Source organism: Amblyomma maculatum, chromosome 3 (genome assembly GCF_055883805.1).
Source record: "Amblyomma maculatum isolate TAMU_Amacu chromosome 3, ASM5588380v1, whole genome shotgun sequence".
Taxonomy (NCBI): domain Eukaryota; kingdom Metazoa; phylum Arthropoda; class Arachnida; order Ixodida; family Ixodidae; genus Amblyomma; species Amblyomma maculatum.
In genome coordinates this window covers 114,522,681-114,545,900 of record NC_139346.1, presented here as the reverse complement: position 1 = coordinate 114,545,900, position 23,220 = coordinate 114,522,681, and the positions used below count along the sequence as shown (strand labels likewise).

The 23,220-nt window shown below is 54.3% G+C and overlaps 1 protein-coding gene across 3 annotated transcripts in view; it reads left to right on the top strand.

Moving 5' to 3' along the window:
- ssh (Protein phosphatase Slingshot) overlaps window positions 1-23,220 on the top strand; it is a 270,074-nt gene that overhangs the window by 66,355 nt on the left and 180,499 nt on the right. Inside the window, exon 1 of one of the 3 annotated variants that reach the window (XM_084597899.1) lies at window positions 4,515-4,728. The exons of the other annotated variants lie outside the window; for them this stretch is intronic. Coding sequence (XP_084454025.1) covers window positions 4,687-4,728 — 42 coding nt within the window. The 5' untranslated portion in view covers window positions 4,515-4,686. Of the gene's footprint in view, window positions 1-4,514; window positions 4,729-23,220 lie in introns of those variants that run through there. 3 annotated transcript variants of the gene reach the window in all.

The window sequence follows — 23,220 nt, the reverse complement described above, 5'->3', positions numbered from 1 at the left end:
CTGCATGTTTTCGCCGCGAGATGGCGGCTGACGTCCCACGCTTTTTTTTTTCTTTCTCGCCATATTTTTCAGCTCGTCCCGTTTTGTTTCTGTATGGTTTTACCACGCGCGGATGACGTCAGGCTCGTGGACGCTGTTCAGTAGTTTGTCGGGCCTTAGCTCTGTCGCAGGCGTATATGGTGCGTGGTCTCCTTGACGAGGGCAATGCCAATGGTATTGTTTATTGTAGCTGATAGCGCATTGGGCTTGATTTTTCTCTTCTTGAGCGGCACGATGTAGCTTCAGCCGAGTAATTTTAGAGGTTGCTTTATGAGAAAATGTCTGATGTTGAGGATGGGTATAAGCGATAATAATACGACTGGGCGCAAATATAATGCATATAAACTGCGAAACTGTGTTATAAAAACAAACTTGTGTGCCGGTGTGCCACGCTTAAAAGCACATATGTAAGCTCTGGTCTGACTGTAGTCCCCCCGAAGAAGCCTCGAAATGTTGCTTTTGATGGTTTAAAAAGTATAATCCTGACAACGCGCTACCGGAGATTTAACTGTTCGGCTGGTTGGCACTGTGATCGCATTTATCTGTTAGCGCACAAATGACAGGACAAATGTGTCAGTCTTCCTTTCTGTTTATGCCGTCTTTCCGGTGCGTATAAGCAACGTGAAGACATGTTCTACGCTCTTTTGCACCCGTTCATTTCCACGTCACTATTCTTACTGCTGCAAGCCGAGCAGTTGTGGGGACGGGCTCCCCACATTCGGAACGCAGTCCAGCCAGCGGCGGGTGATCATTTCCCGTGCCTGCCAGCGACGCGTGCCCTGTATACGTCGTGTGTGTACCTTCTCCATCTTCCGCTCCCGACTTCATTCGGCGTTATCTAATCGCACGGCTAATGCGTGGTTCGGTCAAATTTCCCGGCAATCTTTCTGGAGGCTTTCCCTTCGCGCACTGCCGATATCAACGCTTCCGCTCAGTGCGCTTATTGTATCACTGCGGGTGGCGGTAAATGTCGCCCCCTCTGTGCATATATAGCTTTACGTATCCGTGTGATGAAGAGTCTATCAAGTGATATCAATATAGAGCATCGCAATTTCACGCACCCTTTATTCTTTCCCGCTCTGACGCGTTGTCTGTTAGCATCTGCCTCGGCGCAGTCCGTGCGTATATTTAGCACTCACGTCGCTGTCCGCCTTCTCCGCTGCAGAAAGCGAGCTACTAAAATGGCGTCTTTTAGGGCGGCGCATATATATCTTATCAGCTGAAGGCGCGTACATGGAGCGGAAAATGCGTTCCCTTTCGACGACACGCTGAGCGGAACGTATGATTGCCCGTCCCTTTGAGCAGAAATACCCCCCCTCCCCCTCCCCCCTTTTTTTTTTTTTGTGCACTGCAGCTAATCTGTTAAGATGCGCTCATGATGCACAACCTTTCTCGCGCGGTTTTGCGGATCATGTAATGTATTAAGGTCTGTATGTAGTGTTGGGCCGCCATATACTGCCTACGTCTGGATCGTCGCTTAGCGTTGAGGCGCTTGTTCATCCTCCCTATACTGCCGCTGTCATAGATAGACGACGCGCTCAACAGAAATCAGCTGCCGAAGCGGTACATATTCGGCGTCAGCGAGCGCACGTCCTCCTCCAAGCAGTCGCCGGTACCCTCTTGTCGACCGTATACGCGTTGTGCGGGTGGTGAAAAACATTTAATTAGAAAACGAGAGTGCGCAGGCCGAAAAGGGACCCATCAGTGGAGTCAGTCCGGTGACCCCGCTGTACGGCTGCCGCATGGGCGACTGCTTCTAGAGCCTTCGCACGTCCCCGTTCAGCCTATCTGGAGTTGAACGGCAGACCCAAGCAGCGAAAGGTGGGTGAAGTAATACAGGGATGTTAATTACACTCGGTTCGCTCACTGCTCGAGCATAGCGTATAAAGTGTCGGCCTGCCAAAAGCAGCGTAGTAGTTCATGTCTGGAGCAGTCCTCATCAGGCGCGGAGCAAGAACATAATGCGTGCCCAAAGAGGCCCCATGTATGCATTGAAGTGTATATTCTCGCTGCATTAGCTACTGGCTGCTTAGAGCCAAAACAGGCTTCGCGGAAAAAAAAAAGTTAGTGGGAGTAGCGCAGAGGTTTCGGACCGAATTTGTGATTCGCAAACATGCAATTTAGAATAGTATACGGAGATTCTTAAATTGGTTCCGCCCTCACCCTTCGGTCCTGTAGACGTTTGCTGGCATATTCGTGTTCGCGTTGCGTTCGCCGCACGGTGTGAATTCGCTACGAGTGGATGGCCCACTGCAGTCTCCGTATCCGTATGCGGTGTCACGAGCGCGGGAGGAACGGGCCGGAATGGGAAGTCGGCGCCGCGCGTTCGCGGAGAAGCCGCGGCGCTTTTCCGTCGCGCGTGGCCATCGATTGCCGATCGTGAGCGATCATCATTGCGAACCCTGTCTGTGCGCCACCGACGGAGGACGACGCCAGTGCATGCCCCCGCATCCTGTTGCAGGGTGAAACTTTCCGCCCCCCTTTTCCTTTCCTCGCTTTCGTTTTCAGCGGCGATAAAAAGGCGGAGTAGCCAGAAGCCATGCGCTCATTCGTATTCTGCTCGCTTTTGGATCTTCTTTGCAGGCGAACGCACTCGGCCACTCTTTTTCTCCCGCCGCCTCATCCTTCTCTCTTTCCGCACCTCCCCGCTGCCGCTTTATGCTGCTGGCACTGGCGAATTGATTCCCGATGTTCCGCGCTGTACTCTATGTATAGAAAGAAGCGCGGCAGCTTCTGCCCACTGTTTGCACGTTGCAAATGCGCCGATGCCCCTGTCGATATATCGGGGAAGATTTCATTATATATTTTTTTTCTCGTTTACTGCTGCAAGAGCAGTAATGCTAGCCCAATGGTTTTGCAGAAATGTTCACGTACTTAATGCTGCACGGCATGCAGTCACGACGCGGGTTGTACACGGCGGCGGAACCTGTGCCGGCACTGTGCGCGTCGTGTTCCGCGATCGGCGCCGGCGAGCGGTCCTGCGCGCGTGTTTGCGTGGAGGGTGGTCATCTCCGCGCTTGAGGCTCAGGATACGTGGACACTGTGGGCGGTTAGAAGCGCCTGTGGAAGGCATGCTGTGACCGTTACCGATTACGTTAAGGTCTTTCCTTTTGGTCCTGCGTTTGCGCATTGCGCGACAGTGAACATGAAACTTGCGGAGCTTCGACCACAATGGTCACCCCATGCTTATTGTGCGCGTTGATTCAGTCAGACAGCATGACTGACTGCCTCTCACCTTTTGGCATAAAACAACTGGAGAAAGTATCCGGAACTCCTCCCACCCACCTACTGACCTGGCACTAGTTGCTGCGTTTGCACATTGCGAAGAAGGAAACATCCTTTGTTGTTTCGAATGGTATGTACATTAAATCGGGCCAATATACTGTTCCCTCAGGCTAAGCATCTCCCGGCCACTCTCCCAATCGGTGTGTGTGGTGCAGTGCATGGGGCAATGCAGGCACTACGTCAAAGGGGTTGCTAGCAGAGCTGTGTGGCAGCGTGTCCTCGCGATAAGCCGCGGCTGAGCTTCGCGTTTTCTCCGGGGCCTTCGCATATTCTCCAAAGGGAATATGCGAGTATACTCTGCCAAGAATCCAGAATCATCCATTCAGAGAGAGAAGCATCTGTTGGTACAGGCATGAACTGTTGCAAGTTCTGAACGGGTTGTTCTGTTCCAAGATGATGTAAAACGAGTGGGGCCCAACTCTAAACGGCATGACGCCTAGGGAGAGAGAAAAAAAACATACCCAACTGCGAATAGCTGCATGTGTCGTCATGCACTCTCGCCTGAACGATGGACTGAAAGCCGCGCGCAGACACTCTGCCGGCCCCCTCTCACTCAAAGGGCAATCCGGCGGCCTTCTTCGGAGGGGCCGTAATGGTCGTTATACGCCGTTGCCATCTGCCTCCGCCGGGTCGGCTGTACATATCGTCGTCGCGTATCTGCACATTGCATCGGAACCTGACCGAAGGTGCCCCCTCCGTGGTTGCATCGTGGGTGCATGTATTTCGCAATAAAGGGTGAAAGGGAGATAATGGCACTCTCCGGTGGGACAGCACGCGAGTCCCACCCAGTCGTCGGCCGGTCTCGCCGCTGTGTTACCACCGGTCCCCATAGCCGGCGTCCTTGACCGCTGCCGGCGACGGCTCGAAGGCGCGTTTTGCATTGCTGTGCAGCCGCCGCACGTCCTCCTTGGCGTCCGCGCGGGCGTCTCCTGCGATCGTCTCGCGATGCAGCCCGCGGCGGCCGACGTTGGCCGTCGCTTTCGAGCGCGCCTGCATGCAGTCTCGGCGACGCTTGATATTTCAATAGCTCGCGTACGTCTCTGTGCACTGGCCTTCGCCGCCGGCAGTGGCCGCATGTTCTTCGCCCATTCTCCTCAATTCTTGTTCGTTTTTTTTTTCTTTTTAATTTTTTTTTAATCCCCCCCATGCCATCTTTCTGCTCTTTGCGTCTTGAGAGGCGACTGCCGCCTTCGCAAATGTCGAGTTGCGCTATTCAATTTTGCCTCGCGGTGATGAGCGGAGAGCGGTTCTGTTTTATAGTGCGACGTCGCAGCGTCCTGTCGAGCATCTGAAGCTGGGTGGATGAGACGTGGAGCGAGCAGTTGAGTGATAACCGCGCTCGGAAGATGTGCGTTTACAAAAATGTCATTCGGTCGGCGCTCCGCTACTTACTGCCCGCTCAAGGTGAGCTTGTGAACTGCGACACTTATTTTCCACATTATACCTTCCTGCGTGTAGTGACAGCGTTGTAGGGCCGCCATCGCCTTCCTCGGCGCCGCGAACCGCGAAGCCTTACTATACGTTCGGGTTCGGTGGCGTGCGCCAGTCGGCAAACAAGCATGCTTATAGGACAGCGGGCCCTTCCGTGTACTCCTCACGCGCGCGCGCTCAGCGAACGAAATAAGCCGTACGAGTGTTGGGGGCTCTTTATATAAAGTCTTAGTTCGAGACCTGCTGTAATATTCACACTCGGAGCTGCGTTCAGTATAGATATACGTCTCCTTATTTTTTTCCCGTCGTTATTCGTGCCCAGCGGGCTTTTTTCTTTTTTTTCTCGCCAAGTGGTGGTTTCCACATCTCCAAAATTCCTCCCGTACGTGTCCCCACCCCCCTTTCTTTTTATCCCACTGTGCCCCAATGGGCGTGCATGCAGCGCGCTCAGGCTGCAGTGTAGACGGTGCCGGTGTGGTCGGTGCGCGAGTTCCGGTTACGCTCTGCGTGTTGGCGTGGGTAAATGTGCTTGTGCCAGGCTGTGCATACAGACACATGCGTGCGAGCTGTGCGGCCGTGCGTTATTATACTTGCCTCGCCGTTGGCTTCCTCGTGCGGGCCCGCCTTCGTCGATCGCTGTGGCCGGGTGACCGTGGCGCCGCGCCGCGCCGCGTGCTGGACTGCCGTATTTCATATTCGGCTTGCTTCCGGGGACGCATTGTATAATTCCGCGAAATAGATGCGCTTTTGGCGTTTTGTTTGCCTTTTGCAAATATTTCCTGGGTTGCGTCACCCGAGGCCAAGGTAGGGAGGGCAGTCCGACGATTTCCTCTTCCGTGTGTGCTGATCGAATAAGCGATCAGGCAGGTCACCCATTCTTTACGAGGTAACCTGTGACGCCTTCCTCTCCGCGCGGTCTTCCAGAATGGCGGTGCCAAAATGAAATGAGAGACGGTGTACGTTCGAGAGGGTAGTCAATGCCAACTGGAAGGTATACGCCTCCGCTATACATTGGCACGCACGTTGTAATGTTGGTTGCAACTGCATGATATAACTCGGGCACGCACGGCACGATGGTGCCGTGTGTACCGTGATTTCTGTGCCAGAATTTTCTAACGTATGTGCCGTACAAACTTGATTTCAGTGCACGTTCTGTTGCCACATTTTCCTTTCAGTTCGCACTCCTCGTTTTATTAAAAAAAAAACAAAAATATGCAAATGTTGGCAGAGGCTCACTGCCATGTACTACGCCAGACATGGCCGTCTTTATAAAGCGTTCTCGGAGCCGACAGTTCGCGTCAACGCGCCTCTCGTCGCGTTATAACCTGTCCAGACGAGAGCTCCGAGGTACGAGGCCAGGGGCCTCTGGCGTCAATCACAGCCGAGTGGACGAAAACACTTCCTGTTAAAGTACCACGTACTACACGACGCGCAGCGAGCGTTTCGCAAGCCGCGGCGTGGCGGGCGGGGCGTGATCCTGGGCCACCTGAGGTCGCCTTGCGCAAGTCTTTGTCAACAGGCTCCGCGGGTGTATGTACGCGCGTAATAACATCGTGCAGCCCCCCCTGACCGCAGAGTTCAGGCGCTGTCTGTCCGCTCGCGTAAACAACGGAGGGCGGCGAAGGCGCCGTCATCGGATCGGCCGGAACCAAAGAGGAGCGTGCGTGGCTCCACCTATTCGCAGCGTGACTGCCATGGCGGCGCGGCCCCGTCTTTGTGAGGGCTTGCCGTAGGATAGTATGCTCCGGGGACGCTTCGTCTGAAGCGGACTGAACGTTCGTCGTCCTGCCCGAGCAAAGTGTACTACGGCCGGCTAACCTTCCGACCAAATTGCGCCCTCAAGGGCAGTGACTTTCTGCAGCGTAGTCCACCGTGACGCAGTGGAAACCCTGGCCGTCCGTCGGTTATTGCCGGTCGTTTACGCTGGACATCTTCCTGGGCGTTGTGTCGGAGCTTGATTTGTCGCTTGGCAATCGAGTGCCCTCTGATTTCCCGTTGTTCGTTGCAATCTGTTGGCGCGCTTTAAAGGGTATCGTTATTTTAGTTACCCGCGTGTCGCCCCCACATGTCGCAGTCCAGATCACCAAGGCTGAAGCCGGTCGGTCTTGGAGATGCGTAAAAAAGCTTGGAGTAGTGTAGGTCTTCGACGCCGACCTTAAACTGCGCGGCCCCACTGCACAATGGGGAGACACTCCTTTCTCGTAGCTCTGTGCCAAGGTCAGCGGCGTTTTTCTCCGAACCCGAACTTCTGCGGAGACAATGGAAACCAAGGTCGCAGCTGGGGACATCAGTTCGTCTCCGTCGGCTCGCTGTCAACATTTTCTGTCACTTTTTTTTTTCTTTCACTCTCGTCCAGGAGACCGCGTTAGTGCGAAATCTCCGTTCTCCATTGTTGTATACATAGGGCGAGACGGGCGAGCAGGCCTGTCGTCGCTGAGTCATCCAGTGGCCATCGAGTCGCACAGCTGGGGCTCCTGTTGAGCGAGAGACAAGCTGCTGCTGCCCTTCGATTCTTACCTCAAAAGGTTTTCTGCTAAAAGCGTTCTCGGCCCCGCTGCACCTGTGCTTGCGCTTCGGGGAAGGCAAATGCGTACTTTCTGCGCCACCAGTTCCCGTTTTCATCTGCAATGTATCATCTACGCGAATTTTCAGCGTTCCTGTAAACGGATCAAACGGGATAAGGCAGCGCGCCGTCGTTGCACGTACTAACATGCACGACTGTCAACACACGCAACGGTTCTCGTACGACGCGAGCATAGGCATCGTGCGTAAAAAAAAAAAAAAAAAAAAGAAAAAAAAAAAGAAAAAGAAAAAAAAATGAAAATAGCCCACGCTTTATTCGCGATGTCTCGAGAGTATGAGCCGAAGTGAACGAACGATGAGATTAGGCGCGAGGATATCGGAGGCTGCTGCGTGCGGCCGCTCTCTCGTTTCTCCTCCCTTCGCGTACCCACACGGGTGCTGCATTTTGTGGAGTGCCCCCTACCTGCGCTCTAAATGGGAACGCTCGCTCGTGTTACATGTCCGTTTATCTAATACATACATCGGTCGGCGTACTGTCGCTCTTTTCATTTTTCTACTTTTTCTTCTGGTGTGGGTCTCGTTATTTGTTTCTGCACGGCTCCGGGAGGAGATGAGCGCGATACATGTGCATGTGCTCCACGCTCAGGTATCCAGGCCCTAGCTCCGATGGTATGGTTTTTCCTCTGTTTTGTTTTGCTTTCACCTCCCTCACCGGGCAGGAGTGAACTTGATATTGGGACGCAGCTGGAGGCCGCATTGTGCGGACACGCGGTGAGTATAACAAGGGGAGGCCGGTGTGCTTCTCCTCTTTCCTGTTTCGATGGGCGTGTACGCGCTGGCGTTCGGTCCGCGATTAGGCGCCATCCCCCGCACGATAGCGTCCCCCGCGCAGCGCATCAGCCGCTATCGTGCGAATGGTGGAAGGAAAGGGGATGCCGATGGGGGAGGGTTCCACAGGCCTTAGCTTCTAGACGGTGTGGGCGATCAACAGCAGCCAGGTGTGGCGCTCTCCCGGAAGCCGTGAGAAAAGATGAGACCATGGGCAAGTCGTAGAGTAGGAGTTGGGCGGCGTCTAATACTGCGCCTCGCCCACCGGAGCGCGCCTGCTGTAACTTTACGTAGCTCGGTAGCCGGGCACTGCCCCTTCTGTTCGGTCGTTTGGGCCTATAGGGAGCCTACATGTTGCGGCGCGGGGGTGCCCTATTTGGGCCCTGTGGTGATCGCCACCTATAGGGAGCTTGCATGAAGCGATGCATGCTGGGTAATCCGCCATGATGATGTCGCTGGCAGCAGACGGCGGGCAGCGCAGCCAGTCTTTAATGAGCAAATGCCTTGTCGTTTTCAACGGTCCACCGAGCAAACACGCGGCTTTTAGTGCGCTGCTCTTAGTAAGTGCATGCAATTGTCGCAAATTCCTGAAGAACGTACGCGTCGACGCTGTGCTCGAAAAATCGGGAGCGCTATGGAGAATTGCAAAGCAGTGCGACGCGGACCTGTTCAAGCTACGCTTCTTCAAGCGCGAACGACTGACTGCACTATGCGTCTGGATCTGGCCGCCCGTCGACATATCCGACATTCATGATTTCAGTTCTGGCGAGTAGTTTGATACTTGCCCGGATTAGCGTCGATCTCGCGTGTGTTGTGAGCCATTCGCGTCGGCATCGCTAGAGGAATCATTTGCCTTCTCGCCCTTGTGCAGATGTGTCTTTGAAATTGTGAAGAACCCGCAATAAGTCTATTCGATCGCGCCAGCATCGTCTGCGCGCACTACGCGACCATGTGGACGAGGCTCTGTGGAAGTGCCGTGCTGCGTCGTCTGCTGCCAACGACGACATCATGGCGGATTACCTATAGCATGCATCGCTTCATGCAAGCTCCCTATATGGTGAATCGTAGTCCTCTCAAAAGGGTGCGAGTAGTTTCAACGAGGCGTTTGCCACAAGTGATAACCTTCTCGTGACAAATAATGTTGGGCTAGTTTTGAGCTGTGCTTTCTTTTCGCTTACATGCTTGGCGTGCGGTTCAATTTGTTTTTGGACAATAGCGTCAGCGAACAACCCTTGTAAGCAAAGCCATATGCGCATCTAACGTACTTAATTGGAAAAACCAATTTCGCATTGTAATTCACGGGCGTCCCGGCAGTTCGTACAGTGGCGCCCAACGGTACGTCGTTGCAAAGTAGTTCTGACGGGCCGTAACGTCGTGCACCTGTTGGCTTGGGAACAAAGCTAGCAGTCTTTGTTCCGGCGACAGCATGTTTTGGCTCGCAAGTAGTGTAGCTCTGAGACGATGGGAAACTTTTTGCACTGCTTTGGAGCGTGACTCCGTTCCCTCGTTAGCGTTCTTAGCGCGTCAGTTATACCAAGGCAATGTGCTGGCACGTTTTCATCCGGTCAGTGCGCGCGCGCGCGTGCTTCTACGGGGCTCATATTTCTTTCCATCGTTGAAACCTACGCGGCAAAAAAGATGTGCGCAGTGTACGGATCGTACGGATCTCCCCCGCCCTGGTTGCTGGGCGTGCCGGCCCGACGTGTATATTCGAGACTTTTTAGCGCTACCGCTTACCGCTACCGTCTACCGCGCGAGCGTCAGTACGCATGCGCAGATCACCCCGAGGGCGACAGATGGCGCCGCATTCCAGGCAAATCCCGGTGGACTCCGCACACAAGGACCAATCAGCGCGTGCTGTGCTGACGGCGCGCGGTAGCGGTAGACGGCCGCGGTAAGCGGCAGCGGTAAACTAAAAGTCTCTATTGTCCGGCCTCCTCTTGGGCCCGCCTGACAGAAGCTCGACGAATCGACGGCGCTTTCCGCGCTTGTCTTCCGGCGTTAGTTGTGATGGCCTTCCGCTCTTTTCTGTTTACATCGACTGAACTGTTCGCATTAATTCATCGTGTGTCTCGTGCGCTTTCGACCATCTTCTGAGCGCTCTTGTCAACAGAGGCGTCTAGCCTGTTTGGCGTACTGAAGCTGTTCGAATGGGTGCCGTAGTCGTGCAAGGTTTCCCCAGTGGACGTCGCGTTTAGGTTTTGATCGCGAAAAAAAGCGCCGTTCTCCTTTGCGCTCCACGGCTTTAGAAAGGAGTGTTTGGTTAAAAAAAAAAAAAAAAATCGGCGTTGTCTTGTCCCTCGCTTCGAACTGCCTTTTGGTACTATAACAGAATTGAGTTAATTAGTGATATTTTGTCAATTAGCTTAATAACTTTTCTTCGGAAACTTGCGCTTTCTATTTCGAGCACTTCAGAATTTTTGAAAATGCTCCCTGAAACGCACGTGATTTGACGCGCGTCACTGCCCGCTTTCGATGAAAGCTTCTCGAAATCCTTGGTTCGCCGAAAGTTGGGAACCCCGGTCGGGTGCTGTGCGCGATATCGGGGCGAAGAAGTATGCGCCGCTTGTATGCGCGCAAGTGCCCACGCGTCGCCTTCGTGACCTGCATTGCCGCGCAGTGCAAGGCGAGAAAAGGGAGTGTGGCGCGGGCAGCGGCGTGGGAGCAGTTATGCCGCGCGCCAACTGCGCGCTACAACGCGTGGACGGGTCCTTCGGCGGGGCTGACTCTTGGTGCGCAGTGTGCGCGGACTGCAAACTCTACCTCGTTTGTCGGCTGGGGATCGTGGGAACGTTTGACATCGCTATTATTTCGCGTTTGTGCACATGGTGCGCTATTCGCTTGTGAAGTTGCCTCTCTATAGACACCCCCCTGCGCGAGTATTCATGTTCCCATCGAGGCAGCTCCAAAGATAGCTGCCGGAATTGCCAGTCGTCATGAGCACGTCTTGTTTGAGAGCTCTTTAATAGTGCCAGTCGCAAAAATTCCCGTAGGGTTCATGTATAAAAAAAAAAAAAAAAAACGGCGGTTTTGATTGGTCAAAATTCGGGTGTCTACGCATAGTGGCGGCTGTCTAAATTGTTAACTTTCAGATTGTTGATAAACGCACTGCCTCCGGGAAAATGAAATGAATCAAGAGCTGCAGTAGCGAAAATTCTTCACCGTAGAGGTAATTAGGGTTAAAAAGAAGAAAGAAAAAGAGTGACTCCCGGAAAGCAATAACGGCAATAGCAGAAAGCTTCTATTGACCGCTTCTAGAAGGCACCTCCGGCGGGTACATCACCCTGGTGTCTATCCGATATAAAGGGTGTCATGCTGGGAGAATTCCCTTTGTCCAAATAAAGTTTTTCGTTCATTCATTCTATAACGCCTCCATCCGCCGCTCCGTGGAGAGGGTATAGCGCAGGTCGAGGGCACCATACACTTTTTGAAGCGGAGTTTCCAGCTTTTGTTCGTCATAAACTCAAACTTAGTAGCAAAATGTGCGTTCTGCGGTGCGGCGGTCGTGACTCGGCAGTGTGTATAGATTGCACTATGCGCAGTAAATTGGAATATGTAGCTACTAGGCCACCAGGTGTTTCCGATATATGTGCGTTTGTGTGTGTTTGAAGGGGGGGGGGGGCATAATCTTTTCGGAACAGACTCTGTCAGCACAGCAGTTCCGCAGTGTTGATGCTGCCATGTGCATTCATGGCCAGATGTCAGTGTGGGAAGCGAGAACAAGACGCGTTGTCCTTAATTGCTTTCTTGCGCAGGGGTATTCTGCTACGCCCCTTTTTTTCCCTGCATGTTTTTTCACCCCACACGTCGTCACGTGTATAGCCCCGCCGCCGATCCGTCCCAGTTTAGGCGTCGAGCAGGCCCCCGCTCATGTGTTTGCGCTCGGAGCGATTGTCCGCTTTGCGCCGTGACGGGCCTTCGTGCGACGCGCTGCCGCTGTTCCGTTCCCGATGCGCTGCCTCTGAACAACAGTCGGCCGTGGCCAGCACACAATAAACAATGGGACACGCCGGAGGCGCGTCCCTGTCGGCCCCGTCACGTATATACGCGTGCTATGGTAGAGATGGAGAGGGGAAGGGAGAACGTGCGAGCTTTTGCTGCCGAGATTCGCCGTCAGAAAGAAGCCTGCGGGAGGACTTTGTGGCGTTCTCGAGGCACCTGAGCAGCATTCGCTGCGCCCCATGGAGCCACCAGGTGATGGCTACATGGCAGTGCCCGGCATTGCCTGTGCTTGAACCCTGCAGCGCGCGGATGCAGCTCCAGGGATGCAACTCCTGCAGACTCAAGACTCCTGCTGATGTTTTCGGTATAACGAATTTTTCGATATAGTTAATCTCGGCACCCTGCAAGTGCAGCACGCGCACCTACTTTGCAAAGCCTGCTCCCATCGCCCTCCTTCACTTGGGAATGAACTGAAGGTAGCTTTGGCATGTTCCTTGAGTCCTCGCTCCATGTGGTTCTCGATGCCTGAACGTGCAGAGGAAATGTATGGAACAGCTTGAAACGAGGGGGCGACTGCACCGGCACGCCGGAGCGTGTGCTGGGCGCAACGGTTTTGTTAAGATAAGCGTTGCGCTGGCCACTGCTTCTTCCTCCTTTACGGTTGCGCAGAGCGTCGTCACTTCTTCGAGGCTTGACTATATACTACCCTCATCGTTGGGCTGTGAGGAGGCACGAAGACGCTTTCAAAGCAGGCGAGCGTGAGTTGGTTGAAGTTGATGCACTTGCAGTCAGATCCCGCGCGTATGGAATAAATTCCCTATAGCTCCTGCCCGCCCAATTGTGTAGTGCGCGTTTTGGACAGCGCATCTTAAAGCCTGATTTGTTGACTGGCAATGACCTCATTGCGCTCGAATGCTGTGCCCAAGGATGCGGGTATAATGTGGGATCGAATCCCGGCCGCTTCTCTATGGAGACGAATAGCAAGGCGCCCGTGTGCTATGCGATGTCTCCAGGTGGTCGAAATTTTCGGATCCCTCCACTACGGCATCTCTCATAGCCTGAATCGCTTTGGGACGTATAACCCCACAAACCAACCAAACCGGTGTTAGGGATGAATCTGTCGGAGGCGGCAATTCCCGCTTTAACGTACGCGCCATTTTCAACCCCAGTCACATCAAGCGTGCAAACTGAGAAACGCCACGTTTCTCCTTCCGCTGGAAAAGAGACATGCCGAGCTTGCTCGCCGGCCGAGATGACGATGAGGCGCTATCGACTTGGCCGTCGTCTCGGCCGTGCTGCTTCGGTTGCGGGGGCAAAGCGAGCCGGTCACGATCGGCCACGCGGTGGCTGTGAAAGGGTCGCCCGCCCTGTGGGTTGACCCCCCCCCGTGTCCCAAGCGGTTCCCCCCTGCTGCGCGGAGGCACTGCTGGCGTCATCTCTCATCGCCGTGTCTTGGTGAAGAAAGAATTGGGTTACAAAGTCGCCGACCCACTTTTCGTGCGGCACTGATAGGTTTTTTTCTTTTTATTCCCTTCATTCCCATTCTTCCTGCACTCGACCCTCGCCGGGGAATCACTTCGGCGACGGATCCGGGCTGTTATTTCGTCGCCCACTCGTTTCGCCGTTGCGGGCTTTGGGCGGTGGGACAGCGACGCTCGGCCGTGAAAAACAGCCACGCCCCGCGAATGGGAAAAAGCGAGTCCAAGCGTCTCCTTTTTCTGTGTGTTTCCTTTGAATCCGTCCTCTGAACAGAAAAGCAGCTAAAGTCGTCTATCCGGCTGGCGTCGTCGTCAAACCTGCGCGACCTCGGCCGGACACGGCGATAACTGCGCGTGCATTTTAGTCAGGAGACTGACGAGCTGTCCTTGAACGGTTATCGCGTATTCAAAGCGACCGCGCAGCAGCAGCAATTCGCACTGCTCTCGCATCGCCTTTTTTTTCTTTTTTCTTTCAAAGTTCCGCTAGGGGGGGTGAGCAGTACAAGTCACGCTCCACTTTCGAACGCGACAGAGAGGCGGCTGGCAAGTTTGCTCTTTCTTGCAGGTGGCTGGGAAAGAGCAGTTGCGGTTGTCACTAGCTGCGGCGGGCCGACTTTACCCGGCTTTCTACTTTTCTCCCTCATCTCTTCCATCTTTCTCCGGTTTCCCGAACTGGTGACTTCTCGCGCGCGCGCGTGTGTGTCTGTGTGTCAGCGGGTGACCTCCATCCGCAGACCCGCGGCGCCCCTGCAACCGATTGCGGAGCTGATTAAAAAAAAAAGCACGAAAAGGGCACCCCTTGCTGTCTCGACCCCCCCCCCCCCCCCCTCCTTCTCGCCGGGCTATTATTCATCGAGCTCCGAGCGCTGTCCCCGTGCGGTAATCTGTAATACGAAAGGGCAGTCCGCAATTTGCGAATGCGCGCCCTGTCACACGAGCCTTGGAAGAGGTAATAACGGACGGTTACTACACCGCGTGCGTGCGCGCAGACTAGCCCCTTGATGGCACTGCGCGGTCACCCCCGGTATACGGGGGCGCGTGCCCCGAGCGCTTCGAGTCGACTTTTGCGACTGCCTGCGAATTGGATCAGCTCTCTTCCCGCTCCACCCTCTCTGCCTGTGTTGCTGACTGCCACGCTGGTTGAGCCATTTTCGCGGCGGCGCTGTGCCGGGGACGCCGTGTTTGGTGCTCTCTTTGAGAGCATTGTAGGTTTTGCTCCTGGTGTGACCTGATTACGTTAACTGATAGACGAAGGTCGAGAGAAGCAGATGGGATCTTTGGGGGGCTGTGCTGGGTCTGTTCCTTTTGAGGCCACCGGGTCCCTTAACCACCTCACTTGTACCAAACTAGATGTCATTCAGCCTTTTCTTTTTCTGTATACATTTAATCAGTGTGAATCGGTTGGCGGATCCGCGCACGAGTGCTGACTGTGACTCTACACGGAAGAGCGCATACGAACGGGAAGGCTGTGTCTTTCCTATAGTCTTGTTGCTGGTATTCCGGTACCTCGTTTGAATCCTCTGTTAGGGGTTATTAATTGAATTCTTCAGCGGATTTTTTTTTTCGCCTATATATTTCTTGTATAGACTCAGTAACTGGTACTAGCCTGTGGCACTGCGTGCTTCTGTCCAGCGCAGAACCGTAATCTGAAAATATTTTATGCCTTGCAAATTTCTTTGCGTATTAAAGACAATGTGCGCCGAGGTATACCCGTGCAAGATGGAAGCGCTCGCTTTGACTCGTTGCTTGTAAGGAATGCCACTGACAAGGACCTCGAAACGCTGTCGTTCCCTGGGTTTTCCACCGTTTCGTGCCAAGAGCGGCGACAGTGGGATGTGAGTGTAATGTTTTATTTAGAGCTTTCACTTCATGGGCCTTGAATGTTTACCGCCAGATCGAACCACTAAAGGGGACATCGAGACAGCACATGCATCCGGGAAAAGACTGAGAAGTCAGTCTGCTGCTGTTCATTGCAGGGGCATGGAATGGCAACAAGGATATGACGTGCGAACGGTGTGAGCAGGAGGAGGAGGTAGCGCGACCACAGCTGCAAGTAGACATTCGCGTTGCATATAATATAGTGCTATATTGGAGCCCGCGAGCTCAATCTCTCCGTCGTCAACTTACCGTCCTCTGTGAAAAAACGCGGTTGTGCGACTTTCTGGCTGTGTGGATGATTGGGCCTCAAAAGACAATTTTTTTTTTTTTCTAGCTCATACCGGGTCCGTTTTCATCGAGTGTCCTCTTTATCGTTATGACGCCGCTATCTGTCGATGCAGACCGACTTAAATTTATCCTCGATGCCCCATTGAAGAGGCCTTTGCTGCACCTGGCTGGTAAATAAGGGGCCAGTCTGAGTTCCTCCCTCAATCTTGAGAGATCCCTTTCTCGTGCCCGACGCATCCGTCGACTGTCAAGGACAGCCGCCGTCTCTCCTCTGTTTGGCGACCACGCGAGAGCTCGTGTGTTGGCCACTTGTCGGTGTACTCGTCGCGTCTCGCGCCTTGAATAGTGCGCAAACATTGTCCACGCGCTGGGCAGCGGTCGTAGCAGCGCGTGCGATTCGATCGCCGCGGTGAAACATCGCAATGCGCGCTCGATTGATTCGTATTATCGGCTTGGGCAACGTTGGCTTGTGTGGACACGCGAGGGCAGGGAAATGGCTGTGTGTGTAAAGGGGGGGGGGGGGGGGGAGGGGGGGGGGGGAGGGGGGGGCTTATATTGACCTCGGTGGCAAGGCCGGATATGAGGAGCGCGCCTTTCAATTTGGTTCTTCGAGGCCACGTATTGAGGTATCGTCGTCGCATCGCCGTTCTCATTTGATTCCGAGGGCACAGTTTGTTTGTAAGCGTTGTCTTTTGCCCGATCTGCTTGTCATCGAAAAACGGCGATTATGACCGTGCTAGTTTTCTGCTTCCGTACACGAGCACTTGACCGAATACACAGCGATGGAACGCGCGAACACTTTTTCAATAGGCAGCAGTGTATAAGAGCTGCGTAAATGGCAAAAATCGGCATCGAACGGTGTGGACGGGCACATTTTTTCGGCACCTGGAGCCAACGTGTTCGGTGGTTTCCACTACTTAAAAGTGACTTCAGAGAGGGGATGGCACCATTCGTGTATGAGTAGTTTTCTTTTCAGAAAGCAGCGGCAGATGGCTGCGGTTCTCAAACGTGAGTTGGCATTAGTCCGAGGCTAGTTGAACACATATAGCATGTATACTCTCAAAAATTCACCGGGTATTTTCTGGTGAAGTATATCGCAGAGGCGAGGGTCAGATCCACGCTCACAGTCTAAATATTTTGCGAAACAAAGATTGCGTGGCCTGCGATGGAGAGGCGGAGGAGAGAGCTAGATGACCTATACACTTTCCGCAACACCTGTAAATGTGTGTGCGCGGTTAAGCGTCCCCCTCGCTTCCACGCCGACGCGCGGGCTTTTGACCTCTCTAGAACTTGCGGCGCATTTCGGGAACCTCTTTCACGGGCAGGTTCGGTTTCTATGCTTTCCTCCCTTTCAGGTGTACAGCCGTTTTACATAAGGCGATTGCTTTAGCGAAATGCTTCATCTGTTTATCTCGACCCTTGTTTTTGTCATAGCTGCAATCGCTGCTGGGCTCTGTGTACCCCAGCACCAGACCTGGTAGCGCAGTCGGACCACGCAGGACGCGTCTGTCGACGAGGTTCAAGTCCGGGCGTTGCCCTAGCGCCGTGCCCCGTCTCGCGTGCCTTGTGCGAAAGCGCGCGCCGCGTACGCCCGCGAGCCATCGCTAACGCGCGTCGGACCTCAACCGCGCCTGTGCCGTGGGCGGGGCCGTGGAGCGCTGCCGGGGCAGGCCCTAATTTGGCCGCGCCGGCGCACTTTCTCAAAGGCGCGTTGCACTGCGTGCCAAGGCCGCGTTTGTTCGGGGGTCGGCATTCTTCACCCCCCTCCCATCGTTCTCCTCCCGCGAGATTCTCGGGCTCAACATAAGCGGGATAATAGAAATTTAAACATGCAGGTGAAGGCAACGGGCCGCGCCCTCAGGACGACAGAGGCGCCCCCGTTGTTGTTTTGCCCCCGAAGTAGTCGTAATATGCGGGTTTAACGGCCCCGAGGGGCGGACCGATGAGGCGTGAGCTTTCGTGGAGGTCTGGGATTAATTGCCACCACCGCCACCTGGTGTTAATTGTTTCTGTGGCACCCACAGGAGCCTGGAGCGTGCGAAGTTTCGCTCTATTATGGCTCTGTATCGCCGCGCCCCACTCTTGTTCATTATTGAAGCGGCCGTTTTTGTTTACGTATTTTAGTTCCCGGCTCAATCGTGTCCGTTCTTTCTTCCTTTCTTACTTTCTTCCTCCTCTCCGTTTCTCTCCGTTTCCCAAACGCGGTCACTCATCTCATCTCAAGCAGATTCACATTGAGAACCACTACGTCTTTCGCGAATTTGGCGTGCATTATTTTCCGAATAGAGAAGGAAGAAAGCAACGCATGACGAGGCGATCTGGCCTCGGGTGAAGACCGTCGTTCCAGTTTTGGAGTGTTCGAAGGGGGCCAAACCGGCGCTCTTTTACGAGTGTCGCCGGCCGTACTACAAGGCGTTTATGAGCGCGTGACGTGTTTTGCGAGCGCCACATTTCGGCTCTTCGGCGTTGTCCGCACGCAATATGCTAGAGTGCGCGCGACAACGCCGCTTTTCGCGGCTGTAAACAGTGCGCACAGAGCACACACAGGAGGAGGGCGAACGAAGGCGTGGTGGTGCTAACAACCTTCGCTGTTATCGTGGCTTCGGCTTTGACCCCTCGCTTTCAGTTAGCTCGACATGTGCGCCGGGTGTTCGATTTCAATGGCTAAAAGCTCCTCTTGTTGCTCCCTGGAACGACGGGAAACATCGAAGGGCTTGAACCAGTGTAGCAGCGTCAATTGCTTCGTCGCTGTTCGTGTTTGGTGGGCGTTAATAAGTTTTAAGCAAGCTTGTCCTTGCGCTGTTCTCCGCAGGATGCTTCACCAACTAGCTAGCCCGCTAGCCAATTAGTTTTGAGCAAGCTTGTCCTATAGTGTTCTTTGCGGTGATGGAGAGAGCTGTACTTGAAAGTACTGCCGAACGAGGTTTGCGATGGGTACGTGCACCCGGAATCTTTAACAGGTTTCGTTTGCCGGTATGAGAGTGCCGCTCTGTCTGAGCATTTACTTTTGCTAACCGGATGTTGACTGTTTTCTCTTCTCCCATCGAACCAGCCACATTTCGGCAGCTGTAGCAACCACGCGTATCTTCCCGCGAAGAGTTTCTCAGTCGCTCGTAAAATGCCGTTTTTAATGGAAGAGTGGCCTTGTCCGCTGCTCCCAACAGGGTGGAACGCACCGAGCACTCAGCTCTACCGCCGGCCGGTACAGCGCTTAGCGCTCGCCAACGGTATACACGCGGGCCGGCCGCGCGCTTCGTACACAGTCCACGTCGTCAACTTGGCCGAGCGTCGCCGCTTCCGGATTTAGCCGTTATGGACGCACGTTCGTCCTCGGTACATGGCACGCGACGGCTGTTCGCCTTGGCTGACCCCCCCTTCCCCTCCTTCCCTTATTTCTTTCTACCTGCAAAAGGGGTTGGCATGAACGGGCACCTCGGCGACCCTCCACATATATTTCTCAGACCGAGCTTGACACCCTCGAGCGGCTCACGTCTCGTTCGCCAACGCCGGTGGCGAGAGAGGACGCCCTGCGAGCAAGTGCTCTGCTTGCATATGCATTGGCCAGTCGCGTCCGACCCATCCCCGACGCTCGCTCGATGTAATACTCAAGTAATAAATGGAGGGGGCGCGCTTTATCGGGCCGGAGTGGCAATAACGCACGCCGAGGAAGATTGACCTCGAGCACATCTCAGTGTGCGACACACGAATCCGTTCCTTGACGGCCTAGCCATAGCCCGTCGTGGTGTCCAGCTAGTGCGCGGTGTGGATTTGGCTCAGCTTTACACTCTCGACCTTGCGGACGTCGCGGTCTCGCCGTTTCCAAGGCGTCCGCGTATATCGGCGCCGCTGATCTTGTGGTGGAAACTTGTGCCTCGCTCGGCCGCCGCGTCTTTCGCGCTTCCAGCGGGTACGCTTGGCCAGCTTGCATGGGCGTCTCGGATGGAACGGTAACGGCTTTTGGTGACCCTATAGGGTGGCTGTGGCCTTTTTGCCGGGCTGTAGAATGTAAATGCGTGCAACGATCGTCCAGTGCGTCACGGCAATGTAGGCGACGTTACTAAGCTCGAGCGCGCGGCGCTTTCCCCGGGCAGAGATAAAAATCTCAAATCTGGATTCCACTTCCTAGAAATATAAGTTAGTCGCTCTTGGTTTCTCCGCGCGAAGTTGCGGCTTCCCGCCGTGTGTCTACCGTATCATTGAGCGTGTTTTATCGACGACCTTCTTCGCTTATCGAACGATATACGTATGCAGTACCATTTGGTGGACGTGCGCCCTGCGTGTCCAGTTTGCTACACGTGTGCTGGCTCTCTCTTTAGTCGCGCTGAAACATCACTATGTTGCCAGAGATGATTTCAATGTTCAATGGGAGGGAATGACAAAGTCATTCAGAAGTGGCTGCCGAATGGAGCTTTATTGCGAGGAAAAATGATTTTTGAGTTCTGTTATAAAAAAAAAAAATGAAAAATCTATATATCTCGGATCTTGAACCCGATTGCCGTTTTATTGCTCTTTTTTTTTTTTTAGCTTTCTTTTAATAAGCGTTCGTAGCTTGTAATGAAGTATTTGGCCGCCTGGTAAACCAAGGGTGAACCATGTGGGCATTCCGCTCCCTGCACCGCGATTGGAGCATCACAAATTGCGAAAATGGATTGGCGTTTTATGTAAATTACGAATGGAAGAGAAATGTATGCATTTCAAGAAGCTGTACGTGACAGCTGGGTGGTAGTTAAGTCACGTCGACAGTGCAAAGTATTATTGGTTACACAGCCGGTGTATGACGGCGAAGCCCTACCGACGTGGTTAATAGGGCTGCTTTCGACCTTGTACTTACGTAGTGTTTTCCGAATCGAACGTTTACTGAACGAAAGAAAACCGGCGCGGAAAATGTGCTCCGGGCGGGAACAAGATTTTCATAGCCGAGTCTTGCCTTTCTTCCCGCGGCGTTGACGAAAACAGCTTGGAGGAAGACGTGTACACGTTTCATCGAGCTGCGCATCAACGCCAACCACATAGCGGGAAGCGAGAGGCGAACGAGCACGCCATCTCTTACCGCCCGATTTCAGTGTCGCCGCCGGCTCTGTCATCCGGCAGGCGAAAATTGGCCAGCATTCTATGTATATATACGGAAAGATGCAGGAAACCGGGCGCTCCAGACGTCGGTCATTCTCCGGAGTGTGCGCTTGCAAACACGTTGCAGGGCGAGTCTTGGCTGGAAATCGTTCGCTCTGTGCCTCAGCATGGATAGACCGTCCGGCTCTTCGCGGAAAAGCGGCGGCCGATTAACCCGAGGCCTTCGCTTTTCCGCCCGCCGACCTCGGCTGGAAATTCCTCTCGCTGGAATCGCTGCGCGCGCATTTATTAGGTGAGCGTATCTATGCACACGGCCTCTGTGGCAAACAAAGGGGGGATGGGGGGGGGGGGGGACGCAGTAAGTTTGAACGCATAGCGATTTCTCGCTGTCAACTGCGTCCGTACTATTTCCAGTGGTCGTCGTGGCTTGGCGAACGAGATTGCGAGCTCGTGGTCCGAAGCGGGAAACCCTGTACGCCCGCCCCCTGGCAGTCGCCGACCATCCCCGTCGGCCCTTCGAAGTTATATCTCTCCGTCCGCGCATAATTTGCCGGCAGTGGTGGAGAGTCGCAGCTGGTCGTTTATTTGCAGTCTCTGCCCAGAAGAGGGCACGGCGAAGCGATTAATAAACTCGGGGAATCGGCTTCTTTTTCTCTTTTTGTGGCTTGCTTGGTTCGATTTAAAAGCAGATACTCTCCGTGTGCTTACACCGCGTGTGTCGGTGGACGTCCCGACCCCTCACTCGATGTCGAGGTGGGAGGATTTGCTTCTCTGGTCTGACTCGATAACTAGGCTGTTAGCGGTGCTCGCAGTTTCTTTTTTATTCCGTCTTGAACAGTCGAATAGAGAGTCGAGCATGTAGTGCCAGCCCCAGAACGCACGCACTTGGTCAGCGTGTGATAAATCGGCCTTGATTACAACCCTTCGGTGACAGGTTGGCGGCGCGTACTGGCCTTCCCGCTGTGTATACGATCGGCTTCTGCGGCTGGGCTCGACCTAGCAGGGCAATAGAGAGGGCGGTCTGCATAGGAGGCGCGTCAAAGCAGGTGGCTGGCTGCGTACCGTGAACGCAGTGTACGCCCGCGTGTGCAAACTACTGGGCGCGGTTCATGCGCCATGACTTTCGCCTCCTTGTCTGCCTCTGTGATCGGCGCCCGCCGAAGTGTGGACTCTGCTCGTTTGTCTCCCGGCGGTCTGTCCCTCGCCGGCCAACCTTGACCCGGTCAGGGGTTATTTGCTGTTAATTAGGTCCCCCGTTGCGTCACCCTCGTCGACGCAGCCGCCGGAGGGCTGACACGGAATGAAGTTGTGACTTCTCCACCCCTTCTACCCGCGTGACTGAGCGCGATAGGTGAACAGTATTAACGAAAGCTGTGACTGCTAGGCTGCCAATTTCTCGGGCTTGTTGAGGATATTTACATATGAAGACGAGCGCCTGGTCGGCGATTCGTTATGTATAGGGGGCTCCTTACACGTGTGTGCAATCTTTCGACCTATATTCCAGAAAGTTCGGTTGGAGCGCTGAAGATTTTGTGAGGCCGAAAAGCGGGCCTTTTTGAATGTGGCAGTGAAGATCTGTTTTCGCCTTCGCTCCTGCTCTCGTTGATTTGCAGCTAGTGAGAAAAGTGAATTGTTTTTGAAGGGAGCTTTGGCACACGTATGGTCAAGGCCTACTTAGCGCTTCGGGCCCGTTGGGGAGCCGAGGGAACCAGCGCCCGGAGTGAGTGTGCTATCGATACCCACACGAATGTCAATGTAGCACCTGATAAGTTGAGAGGAATGACTAGACTTTGACGCCCGTCGCATGGTATTGACATCGTCACGATGGTCAAGTGACGTTGCGGACAACCATGGTAAGAAATAAGAGCCTCGAAATGAACTTGTGCCTGCTAACTAGCGTTAGAAACATGACTGGGTTTGCTCAAGCCGATTGGTACTGCAGGCTGTCCTGGGGGGGGATTGAAGTACCTCACACAGAGCACCATCAATGGTTCTATCCAGTGCCTGCGCAACGTTGTTCGCCTTGCCTTCCCGTAAGTGCTCTGCCGCGCCGTTTCTGAGAGCCACAGTTCCTGGGCGAGCGAGGAAGGCGGCCGAGTGTGCGCCGTTCGCGCGCGCTTCAGTTTTAGCACCACCTGCCGACTGTCGGCCATGATGAAACACGCGGCACCCGAACAGGCCAGGGAAGCTTGGTTCGAGGAGAGAAAGGTGACGGCTTAATGACGGGGCGCCGCATTGAAGCGCGCGCACGCTGCCGCGCGTCTTAGCGGGCCGCACAGGTGTACCTTTTGTCTCGCACGGACGCCCCGTGTGGCTCGTCCATAACTTTCCTTTCCGCGTGGAGTCGGGAGAGAAGGACTGTGTAGTTCTTGCATCCCCGGCATTGGAGGTGAGAAGACTGGCAGCTGCAGTGAGGCTAGGAGGGGTTTGCTTGGTTGGCCAGACGGCGTTCTTCTCA